We start from the raw sequence: 12,500 nt of genomic DNA, 5'->3' as shown, positions 1-12,500 counted from the left end.
TTCCCCTGGCTTGTTACACCAAGGGAAGGGGAAGAGGATTTAAAAAAATGGAAACAAATTTAAAAATATTTATATTGTTTGTTCAGCAATGCTGTAGCTATAATTATACATCAGTGATTCATCTACCTGCACATCCTCATCTTTGATGCATAAATTGCCAGGAATAACACTTACTGACTGACTATTTACTTCAATAAGCGCTGCCCCCAAACAAGTGCCGCCCTCAAATAATCATTGCATTTGGGACAAAAAAGCAAATAAGCACTGCAGTCCCACCATAATCATCATTTGGTTGTGGAGCAGGCAATGACAACATTTCTCCAGGCACATTGATCTTGGGCAAGTGTGGCAATTGTGTCGGCCTCCATCTCATCTTCATCATACCCTAATATGCTTTGGATGTAACATAAGTAAGAGGAACGAGGAATTCCAGGTCTCCTTTGCCATGTGGTGGTATGTAGAGTGCATATCTTCTAGCAGGGTCTTCTTCTGGGAGATGAAGGATATGCCCAAGAAAACTCAGCTGTTGCTTCCTAACATGGTGAACAAGAGGCTCTGCGTTGGTCATGGAGTATACGGCAGAGTTGGATACATGGTCGTTTAATATCCAGCATGATCCTGTAGCAATAAGTGGCAAATGCATTGATTTTGCATACCATATCTTGAGATAGCACCCAGGATTCGCAGCCAGCCACAGGTGGTGTAAAACAATTTGACTTGAGTTGAAATGGATAGTTGCAAACTTCCAAAATCATTCAAGCTTCCAGAAAACAACCCCGTGATAGTGGCTTATATCTTTTAAAATCACTTGCGGAGGATTCCATTTGGGAGCTGAGATAGTTAAAATCTGTGACATGGTTGATGACTTCACCATAGACTTGCAGTGGTAGCGCAGTTGTGTATTCTGTCGTAGGCACACTTATTATTATGAGGCCAAGGTCTTTTGCTGCTGATGCTGTTCTGATAAGCTGGGCCTGTGCAAGGGGGACAGTGGATTCTAACAATGCAATGTCCAGGTCATTTAGTACCTTGACTGGATACCTTCTTGAACGACGTGGATGTGTCACAACTCCACAGTGAAGTGGCCTTTGTACACAGGAAGTCAACCAATACAAGATGATGAACAGGAAAGGGGCAAGAACATTGCCCTGGAGCACGCCGTCAGAAATACTCCCATCACTGTACTTCTAGAGTTGCAGTACAGTGTGCTTATACATGTAGCATTGACCACAGCTTCTGGTATTCCATAGTGGCGCAACATGGCAAACATAACCCTCCTGTCAATGGAATCAAAAGCCTTCTTAAAGTCAATGAAGGTGACAGTGATAGGGAGCTGGTAGTCTTGGAAACTTTCCAATCGGCACAACCTCTGCCAGGGCAAAATCCTGCCTGATTACTCCTTAGGATGGGATCCACATCAGGGATGTCAATAGGGGGCCGTAACCCGTAACACCTGGTACCGCTGAGCTGACTTGATGTTATGGGTGAAGATGTTCATTGTTGCAAGAAATTAATTTTTTAAAAAATTACCTGCTGAAATAAAATGCAATATTGCTTCTTGGTGTCTTGACTCCTTGTTTCGTATCTATGTCCAGCTTGTAAAATCGGAAGATAATTTATAAACTTTAAATCCCTGTGAATCCACTGAGTTATTGGAGGCCATTTACAAACGCCTGCCATTCTGAAAGCTGAAAATGGCCCTGGTGACGAGGTTGTGCATGGCTTCTACCTTTTGTGAAATTCCACTGACCAATATTCGTTGTGTTCCCAGTGGATTTCAGTGTGCAATTAATTAGCGTGTACCCAAGAACTGAATTCGTAAAAGTAAAATTTTTTAGAATTTTTTCAAATCATGTCGTCCGAACTGGCAACAGGTTTTACACCATTCCAAGAATGATGGAATTCCTTTTGAATGAATTTCTTTTGAATGACGTGAATATTATTGGTAAACTATAGTGTTTGGAAGAGAACTGAAGAATTAAAAAACACTCAAGTTTTTTTGCAAATTAATATTAACTTTATTCATTTAATCTTTGTGAAGTTAGGTGTATGAAACTGATGAAAGTTAATTAATATGAAAAGTGAGGGTTATTATCACTGAATAGAATTTCCTTTTCATGCATCAGAATCCAGGAAAATGCACCTCTTAGGGGTCTCTTTCTCTTTTTCAAACATTTTCTGGGGGAGCATACCCCCAGACCCCCATAGGGCCTCAGATCCTGCAGACCTTTGCTAAGTGGCTGCTGGCCACATCAAGAAATGCTACGGGTGACAACTTTGATGAAACGGCTGCTTAAAAACTTATTGACATCCCTGCATATGATCTTGAATTCTGTTGAACAAGATTCTGTTGTGCACTTTGGCAGCAACTGACAGGAGGGACATTCCTAGATTAGTTGGTCATCAAGCTGAAGTCCTCTTTCTTGGGAAGAGGAGTAACGAAACTAGTGGGTCACTGGTCGGGCGGTGTGAGACTGCTGTATACTTCAGCGCAGAACCCATGGACAACATCAATTATTGCATCGCCGCCATTTGCAGTGCTTCAGCTGCGATGGCAGCATCCAGTCCACCAGCTTTATTTATCTTCATTCGTCGCATAGCTAATGCCGTTTCCACACGTGTTGGTGGTCCAGTCTGGATGTGGAGGTCCTGGGAAGCAGGAAGAGAGAGTTCTAATGGTGATGAACCACTGCTGTTGTTGAGCAGAGAACTAAAACTTTCTTTCCATTCTGCAAGTTATTCATCCACATCACTGGTTGGCAGGGTTTCCTCTCTTTTCTTGACTTTGACACTGGATTTCTTGCCTTTGCCAGAGAGGCTTTGCATGATTTTCCATGTACAGTGTAGTTGTATAGTCGCCCTTTGAGTCAGCCAGCCTAAGATCTTTCAGTATTTGCTTGTTCAGTATAGCTGCTTCATCCAACTTATATGACTCATTTAACTCCGTGTTAAGCATCTGCCATCATTCTCTTGACTGCTTTGACTTTGAGACTAGATGTCTCCTTTTCCCTTTGTCCCTCTCCAGCTTCAGTTTGGTAGTATTGTCTGACACCCAGCTCGGCATACCACATTATCTGTGTTTACCAACTACTTTCTTCGCAACTTCGAAGACAGCATTCTCAATTGTTGGTACCTTTGAGTTATTTGTGCAGACATGTCATTGCACTGGAGGGCTTCAAATCTATTGGATACATGTCGTCCTAACTGAAATTGTTGCCTTACGCTGTTGCTTAGCAACTTCTTCCAAGCACATTTTGCAGGGTTTGCCCTTGGTGGTTCTGAGGCTGCAGACTTGTCAAATGCTAACAATCCTGACGGGCGTGGTCAGAATCTAATTCCATTGAATTGTAAGCTCTGCAATTCCTCAGAGTTTGACCACTTGCTGTTTATCAGGATGTGATCCAGCTGGTGTGTTGATCCTGTTGGACCCACGTCCACAGGCTTTGTTTCGGTTGGGGAAATTTCATCTGTGCCGGAGTGCCTGTGTTCTTCACACATGGCCACAAGCCTTTAGCCAGTATCATTTGTTTCTTCATAAAAGCAATGGTGACCAATAACTTCAGGGTAAGTATGATGGCTGTCACTTCCAACCCTGGCATTGAAATCTCCAACAACCAAATGGATATTGTGTTTTGACCTGTTCTAAATGGTCTTCCAGGTTGTCGTAGAACTCTGTCTCATCATCTACAGTTGCACTCTCCGTGGGAGCATAGACTGTTGTCACTGTGACTTTGGGATTTCCATAAAAGGTAGCAGTGATGATCGTGGTGGAAATGGATTGCATGCTTGAAGACATCTATGGATTTGCTTGGTCATCAGTATTCCAACACCAGGAGCAAGGATGGCAAAGTCGGTTAGTGTCCGGCCTTGGTGCAAGAGGTCTTGAGTTTGATTCCTGGATCTCTCATCCAACTTCTTTCCTTTCAGTGTAGCTCAAGTAGCTTTAAATACCCATAAAATGGAGCACTGATGGAGAGGAGGGGGTAAAATGAGTGCACCGTTGAGCTCAGGTTTGTCAGTTTAATTACTGTTATGAGTTATCAACGTTAAATATGGTCGCTTTACTTTGCTTTGCTTTGCTTCGCTTCGCTTCACTTTACGCCACAATGTCTTCTTTTGTTGCTGTGCTGTGAATTAACCTCCAGTTCTTGTCATCAGACCATAACTCATCTGTGGGATTGGAGGTGATTAGGCAATGTTCTTGGATGCCAATAATATCTACTACTGCATCAGTACATTACTGCCTACAAATAGCTGATGAGTCTTCCCTTGTTGGTGCAGTGTTCATACATTGTATGTTGATGCAATAAGAGGTTTGAAGGCAGACAGACAACGTTTCTCAGGACCATCAGTTCGTGTTGGTGAACCAAGTTCCTGCTGGCCTATCATGGAGTCATCATCATTGTAATTGTAATTTTCATAATCATGGTAGTGCCATAGTCTCTTTAATCCGGTCTGACAGTCCCAATGTGGCACTTGTTCAAAGAATCTTGTCAGTCATTAATAAAAACACTAAAAAGGAACTCTAACACAGCAATGTTCTTCAGTTCAAAGTGATTGTATTCCACAGTTCATCCACTACGCAAAATGCCATGAGAGTCAAATGGTGACTATCAAAAGACAATTTTGTTAATTTCAGTACAGAAATATTTGTGTGTGGTGTCCTCAAATGAGCACAGCACTCGAATAAGCACGGCACTTGAGGCGTGAAAAATTAAATACACGCCACAGGACTTATTTGAGTACATACGATAAGTAATTAAAATATTATTTGAAAACACAAGTTCACAAATAATTATTAATGAATTATCAATGATTAAATAAATCAATTAATTAATAAAAGTGATCATGAAAAATTAAATTTTGTGATCTTTGTGCAAAGGATGACCATTATGGCTGATTCCTATTTTGGTGCTTCTTTGAAACAATATCATTCTTGAAATTAAGTTCCCTGCTTAGCACCTCGTCAATTTCAAATCCAATATGCTGTACCAAGATTATTTCAACAAAAATCTCATAAAATGCTCACTGCCATACCAACCAATTACCTCATTCCCAGGGTCTTTCATCTCCCCACCCTCCAGGGAATGGTTTGCTTACACAAGTCATTAACCAGGGAAAATCAATTCTCATCTAATTGTAAAAACTTACTCCAACTGAAGAATTCTAAGTCCATATTCTTATTGTGATACAGTACAAAACTTACCGTGCAAAAGATGTGTTGAGATCCACTCCAGAGTTATCTTTCAAAGAAGGGTTAGCTTTAAGGAAAAGATGCATCATATGACTCAGAGATAATTGTGCAGGCTAAATGAATGCAAATATTATTTAACCTATGTTACCTGGCATCCAATATCACTAATTTAAAAATACTAGAATTGCACACAAGATACCGGTACCTGCTCTATCTATACATTGAGCAAGAGAACAAAGTCCTTTTTGTGATGCCAGTACATAACAACTAAATATTTGAAGGTATTTAAATAAAGTGCCACTTCTATTCCATAGAAAAGACTTAGTAAGAGATAACAATAAACTATTTTACCAACTGGGGCATCAATGAATTAAGTGCGCAGTAGAAGGTTATATTCATATACGTACCAACAAATTGATCAACTTTTCCATAATGAACTTGCAGTACAAGGTAAGCAATTCCAGAATCCCCTCCCACTTCAAATGCAACATCTAAAAAAAATAGCTGTATCATAACATTAAAATTCACAAAAAAATTAATGACAATTAAACTAAAATAAATTACAGAAAGCTTCTGTTTGCCCTGAGTACAAAACTGCGAATCACACATCCGCATAAATACCAAGGAGTCAATGGCTTAATCACTCACCTAACCACTTAACTCACTTAACCCCTTCACCCCTAAACCGGCCACACTTATCTTAGTATTTTACTCTCAGACTGTCTAATGCCAGACGATTTTACTCGTCAATGGGTTAAAGAAAAAGAAAATCCTGTTTACAAGTTCTTTGCCATTTTGTTCCCTTCACTTTATTGGTACTGTACCTTTGGGAAGTTTAAGGTCAGGAGCATTTCTTCCCCATGCATATAATATTTTCTCTCCTGCACCCTGACGACCACAGACACCTTTTCCCATATCTCCACAATTCCTACAAAAGAAAGAGTTAATTAGGTTTTAAAGATTTAAGCTGCAGTATCTAGTTACTGTAAGAAATAAATGCAGCAGCCCAGCCATCAGTGAAAATATTTTGTTTATTTTTCTTGAAAATCTAGCCCAAACCTGCAAAACAAAATCATCAGATGTTGCTACTGGGATTTGTGTTTCTGCATCTAAAAATTTGCAATTTTATGATAGGCATTAGTCCCCAAATATAATTTTTATGGACTTTACTTTATTCTGATCCATTAAAAGACTCAAATCTTACACCAAAGGAAACAGCAAATTTTGAAACACACACCAAAATTTTCCATTTGTGGCAAAAGACATTTCAGCTGGAACTTGGCACCCAAACAATAACATATGATGTGCTGTATGCATCTCTGCAAAAGGCTTAAATCCAACTGAAAAAGGAAGAAATCATTTCAAAATGCAATGAAGTAAGATCATCAAAGTGAGAGGAGTGTTAAGTATTTATGAGTCAATGAGTCAATGAGTCAATGAGTCAATGAGTCATGAGTCAATGAGTCAATGCGTTAGTGCAGTTAATTAAACCATAAAATGAAAGCTAAAATTTCAGAGTGCTTAGGCCTAATCACTGAAACAAGGGCTTACGCTTAATCAACAAATTTTTGCTATATTGACTGTGAGTCTCATTGACTCATGACTCATGACTCATTGACTCATTGACTCATTTGACTCATGAAACATGCGTTCTCAAGTGAGAGTAGTCCTCCGTGGATGCAAAGAAAGTCAGCATTACAGTTAGCTTGCCATTTGGGCAAGCTCTGGCTACCATCTTCTTGCCCCAGTCTTTCTACAAGCTCCAAAAAATTTCAAAAGCAGTATTTATTTATTACCAGTAATTACATGTTTAATTAAATAATTATTAATCAAATCGCTAGTTACTTAATTAGCTCCTTTATTTTTACTTTCTAAGTTCAGAACCTCATTTTCCCAAATTGAACTTTTGCCATCTGCCTTATGTTCAATTAAATGTCGCAATATTTGCATTGTTGTTGTAAATGGGAGATATTTTTCTGTTAGATCTATTTATTTTTTAACAACCAGAGGAAAACATGCAAACTAAAGGTAAATTTGCCATTTGAATTTGCTGTAAACATGTGATGCTAAATCTGTCTAATGAAAGATAGCGTTGAAAACTACAATCCTGGTCAAAAGTTGTTGGGAAGGTTGCGTGCGTCACTTCACTTCGTACCTAATTCGCTTGTTTGAACTATTGGGTGTACTATTTGGCAGATGCCATGCTCTTGTGGGCCCCCCTCCCCCATATTCAATGTTGGAGTTCTTCATGCAAGAAAAGTCACAATTTTCTTTCTGGAAAATCCAACATTGATAAGGGGGAGGGGGGTTATGTCTAAAGTGATGCTACCTTCCCAACACTTTTGTCCAGGATTGTAGCTTTTCATAGAAGAATTCTCAATTAGCACATTTTAATATTTTGTTTAATACTTCAAGATTGTGAGGACTAGATGTCTGATATGAAATGTAATGCAATAATTGTTTCAACAGATTTCACTTTGTGAGATCAGCTTGAAAAATGGCTTTTGGTTCACATAAATTTACCTTGAAGGTAAAAAAGTATGTCATACAGTAATCCCAAAATTTAAATTCCCAAAGAACACTTCACTTGTCCCTGGGGCCAATAAAAGTCAGAATCCACTAGCCAGGTGATTCCAAAATGCACTAGCCCCAAGCTAGCAGACATCACAATGACTGATGTTTCAACATCCTGAGCGAAAGTCATCCTCGGACTCTGCTAAGACCCAGGAAATTTTTTTTCACAAAAACTCTTACCAATATATTTCTTCCTTTGTCCAAGGTTTACAGCTGTACATAGGTAAGAATCATGCTGGGAAAAAGGGTAAAAAAATCATTATGTCAAAAATTTTCCTTGCTGCAGTATTCATTTACTGGATGACAATTTTTCTAGGCCGAAGATATTAATACAACTTAAATAGACTTGGTGTTTGACCGGTGAAAATATTGTTTGTCCTCTGATAAAATTTCGAAACATTTAGTTCTCAACCGAAAGAGACAAAAATAAGAAAAAAAATTTAAAAGGGGTCGTTTAAAATTAGCATATATGCAGATAACACGATCATAATCAAGTGCAGAGGTCAAGTCGATCGCTTCTTTTAAAATTTGAATTACGTTGAACCAAATTAATCTGAAAGTTATGATATACTTGCTTTCCAGAAAAATATCACCAGAAATTCTCAATTAAAATAACTTCCTTAACTTTCGCATTTTTTCTTCCATTTGTCTAAAATATTAAATGTTAAATATAAAAGACGTTGCCCACGAGGGGGCCCCAGTGATTATAGCGATATACATGCACATCTGGTTCATTTACTAAATCGCAAAAACTCAGAAACACTGAATTTCTAGAACTGTAAAATTGTAAAAAGAGTTCGGCGAATAAGTAAAACGTCTAACAGTAATCGGTGAATCGAAAAACATTTCACATAAAACAAAATTCAAGGAATCAAGCTGGAAACTTTCTTTGATCTTCCGGAAAGTGTTTTACCACGGACCCGATAATGCGCGCGAAATAAAATACCGGTATTATTTATAATGAGCATTAGAAATTTTGCCTTCGCGAAATCGCCTTCGAAGTTTGCCTTCTGAAAGAAAGTGTGATAACAAATGGCAAAGAACGTGTTCAAAATATTGATATTATATTCCTAGGAGTGTAAACTGGTAAAATATATATATAATTGGCCGCCCATCGAAGCCAGGTGTCGAAAATACATTTTTAAGAAGAAAAAACGGAAAGCGTGCGTTTATGATATATAAATGTAAGCTTTCGATTCCAGAAATTTCACATTATTTTTGTCAATTTATAAAGTTAAATATTATAGTGTGTTTCTAAACCTTTGGGTCATCGAAACCAAATAACACGATCAGACGTGTCAGGATCTTTTCATTTACGTACCTTTGTAGGATGAACACTAGGCATTCTTAAATTCACATCTTGTGTTCCTTCGCTGTTAAGTTGCGATGATCTTTGATACACAGTATCATAATAGTTCCTCACTTGATCCTGGAAGTCTTTATAAGGGCTGGAGTTCATTACACACGATACAGTCAAAATGAGAACAGCCAGCAATTCTCTTGTCATGATGAATTCTGAACCCTGAAATAAAACAAGTCTGAAATATTCTTGGCTTCTTTACGGCTCCCCGTTCTTTGAAAACATTTCGTCTGTTAAGACGACATAACGAGAACAGTTCTACTTGTATTTATTATCAGTGGACGAAGGAAATTGCCCCTTCGTTGATATATTTACAGCGTTCGCGCGGTGACGGAAACGGCATTAAAATACAGCCATGTGATTGGTTGATGTTTCAAAACCTCTTTGAGAACACGCAAAAACGCGCGTGGACAACAAAAGATATCAAATTTGTCTCCCCGACGTCCTCTACGACAAGTGTTTTTCAGTGTTTCGAAATTCCTACTCATGTTCTTTGTTCGTTCTTTCTTTTGCGTTTTTTTAGATTATAACAATTGCTCGACTTACAACTCAAATTCTAAGATTTTTCATGGCCATTTTTATCGACTCCACAAAAATCTGACTTCTTCAGACTTGGCATTTCTTCTTTCAATAGCATTCATTACATCTTCACTTAAACCGAGTTTTGGGCAAGATGTGCTAATAAATAACAAGTACGTTGTGCACTTACAGGTAAAGATGTTAAAAGTGAAGTTCACAGCACTGAATAAAAATCGTAAGACTGTGAAGTTATCTTGCGAAAATACCAATAGGATAAAAAAGAAAGAAAGCTGCGGGTTTAACGGCGTTTTTAATGCAAGAGGGGCGATATCTTACCATTATTCTTGTTCTTTTCGTGCGTCAGTAGATGTTTTTCGCATGTTTTCCGCTTTCGTCAGCACCTGCCTACGCATTTTGGATAATGAAACACTTCAGCTGTCCAGCTGCACCAAAAGAGGGTCCATTTCTGAATAAATAACAACCAAGGAAAAATCAAGCTGAAATGGGCATGATTATTTTAAACATGCAAGTGATCTCCTTTCTTTTTGGGAAGACACCAGTCATGTAGCTAACTTATTCACTCATACGCACGGATATCCCCACTCCGTTTTCGTCGGATTTCAGAGCAGAGAAAGACGAAGGATCTGTAGATCTTGAAGTTTTTTGCCGCGTAAAAGTGGGACGATAGCGCTTAAAAACGAGAGATGGACATAAAAGGATATTATAAACTGTCGTTTATTTGATGGAAACACTGAGATATTGAGTCTTCATTTTATGCTAAACTGAAATCAACTCATTGACATAACAAGCGTTTTGGATTGTAGATGATAGATCATGCACGTTAACTTGCATATAAAGTATCACTGCTTTTCGCAATTTATGGCTGGCACTTATAAACTCGACATGGCGACCATGCCGTGTTTAAAATAATGGCTTAGATTGTCACTTTAATCAGTCGTTTGAATTGATTGAGGGACTTAGTTCTAAAGGCAAACTGTTCTTTAAGCTGTTTTTGTAGCTGTCAGTGTAAAACGCAGACTGCAGACCGGGACTACAGACTGCAGACCAGGGGTAAAATGTAGACTGAGGTTATGACGTAACTGTTGAAAAACCCCAAACCCCTTAGAAATGCTAACCTTCGGCCTAAAACAATATTTAGGCTTAACTGTTAGCATTTTTTATGGGTTTGGGCTTTTTCAACAGTTAAATTATAACCTCAGTCTGCATTTTACCCCCGGTCTGCAGTCTGCGTCTTACACTGACCGGTTTTTGTAGTAGTTTGTGCGCGCTTGCCACTCATTTACCTCATCCACAGTCTCTCTAAAACAATGACCAAAATAGCGATGGACAAATTTCGAGCACAGCGGATAGTCCCTGTAGCTGCTAGCATGCTGTAGGGACCGTCTTAAATGACATTGTTGTTCAGGATCTTAAAATAACCGAGGAGAAAGTGATGCCTTTGTAATTCATTTGCAAATGGTTAGACTTTCAAGTCTTCTCGGATAACGACTATAAACCGTAGGCCCCGTATGTTCACGATAAGTTCCAATCCCTGTGGGACGTTAAAGAACCCCACACTATTCGAAAAGAGTAGGGAATGGAGTCCCCGGTGTTGTGGCTGTCCTGTTCTCTCCAGCAGAAGTGGACGGCTTGGGGGGGGGCAGTATGAGGCCACCTAAGCAGAGACAGTCAGTCAGTTTCAGCCGTTAAATGTTCTTCGTTGGACGTTGGCCATTCCCATTATCCTCCACTGGTCTACGGTTTGCGCGACACGGTGCCAGTGTTTTATAAAACTATCCAAGACGTCCCTTCATCTCGTCCCCGGTCTTCCTCGATTCCTTGTGTGTCCCCGGGAAGTCCGGGTTGTAACGCGGGTTATCCAACGGTTTTCTGTTCTTCTAGCCACGTGACCAGCCCGTTCCATTTGAGTTTACTTAAAGCCAGAAACAGCCACAAATCAAATGCCAAATCAAATCACAAATCAAATGCCAAGTAGATGTAGATGTAGATAAGACCGCGCAGCCACAGACTTTTTAAAATTCAGTAAAACAAACAAATAGTGATCACGAATTGAATGTTGCCCGTACTGATGACAGCAAGGATAACAACACTAATTGCAGAGTCGAAAGAAAATAGCAGGATTATCACACAGTAGCACCTGAATTTTTAAATTGTTTCGAGGGTCGGCATTCTTCTCAGTAAATGACAATAATCGTAAAAAGTGTCCTGGAAAGTGTGTGCCCCTATAGCAGTGCTCGGAATTAGTGGCCGTCCGGTCGTTCCAGACAACCATAAAGTTGCCCGAGGAAAAAGCAACGGACAACCAAACCTAAAATAGAAAACGAATTAATCACAAGCAGCAACCGACTTACACGTGTTGCTTAAACTCTATTATCGACGTTCAATAGTAGTGTGAAGTTAATAATAATAATAGTAATAATAATAATAATAATAATAATAATAATAATAATAAATTTGCCACAGCTGAGTATTTTCCCATGTTTTGAATATCTATGGCTTTTACAAAACATTGTCAGATAGAAAAATGCAAGAAATAATATCACAAACATGTAGGCGATAGAGAACTTAACCCATTTCACAAAAAAACATAGGCAGACACTAAGAACTATGGGATACTCAAGCTCCATCTCCATGTGATTGCACCTCAACACGGAGTGCAGTTAATCGTAGCGGGTTTCCTAATGGGCAACCAAGGATTTATCGGGGCAACCTAATTTGCGGGTTGGTTGCCAGACTTTTGAAACAGGGACAACTTGGAATTCAAATGTGCCAACCACAGGAACAAAAGACCCTTTGTTTTGACAACCAGTGAGGCACTGGTTGGCACATTAA

General features: G+C 39.0%; 1 protein-coding gene across 3 annotated transcripts in view; it reads right to left on the bottom strand.

The window, feature by feature from the left end:
- The window catches only part of LOC138038391 (peptidyl-glycine alpha-amidating monooxygenase B-like), a 45,426-nt gene that overhangs the window by 16,544 nt on the left and 16,382 nt on the right, over nt 1-12,500 (bottom strand). Inside the window, exons 2-8 of one of the 3 annotated variants that reach the window (XM_068884219.1) lie at nt 9,984-10,113; nt 9,090-9,290; nt 7,949-8,003; nt 6,432-6,534; nt 6,019-6,122; nt 5,602-5,685; nt 5,207-5,261 (exon numbers count right to left, since the gene is read on the bottom strand). In XM_068884219.1, coding sequence (XP_068740320.1) covers nt 5,207-5,261; nt 5,602-5,685; nt 6,019-6,122; nt 6,432-6,534; nt 7,949-8,003; nt 9,090-9,290; nt 9,984-9,986 — 605 coding nt within the window. In that variant the 5' untranslated portion in view covers nt 9,987-10,113. Of the gene's footprint in view, nt 1-5,206; nt 5,262-5,601; nt 5,686-6,018; nt 6,123-6,431; nt 6,535-7,948; nt 8,004-9,089; nt 9,468-9,983; nt 10,377-12,500 lie in introns of those variants that run through there. The other 2 variants (XM_068884218.1, XM_068884220.1) reach the window with 2 other exon arrangements.

This window comes from Montipora capricornis, chromosome 2 (assembly GCF_036669925.1).
Source record: "Montipora capricornis isolate CH-2021 chromosome 2, ASM3666992v2, whole genome shotgun sequence".
Classification (NCBI taxonomy): Eukaryota; Metazoa; Cnidaria; class Anthozoa; order Scleractinia; family Acroporidae; genus Montipora; species Montipora capricornis.
This window is presented reverse-complemented; position numbering and strand designations above follow the sequence as displayed.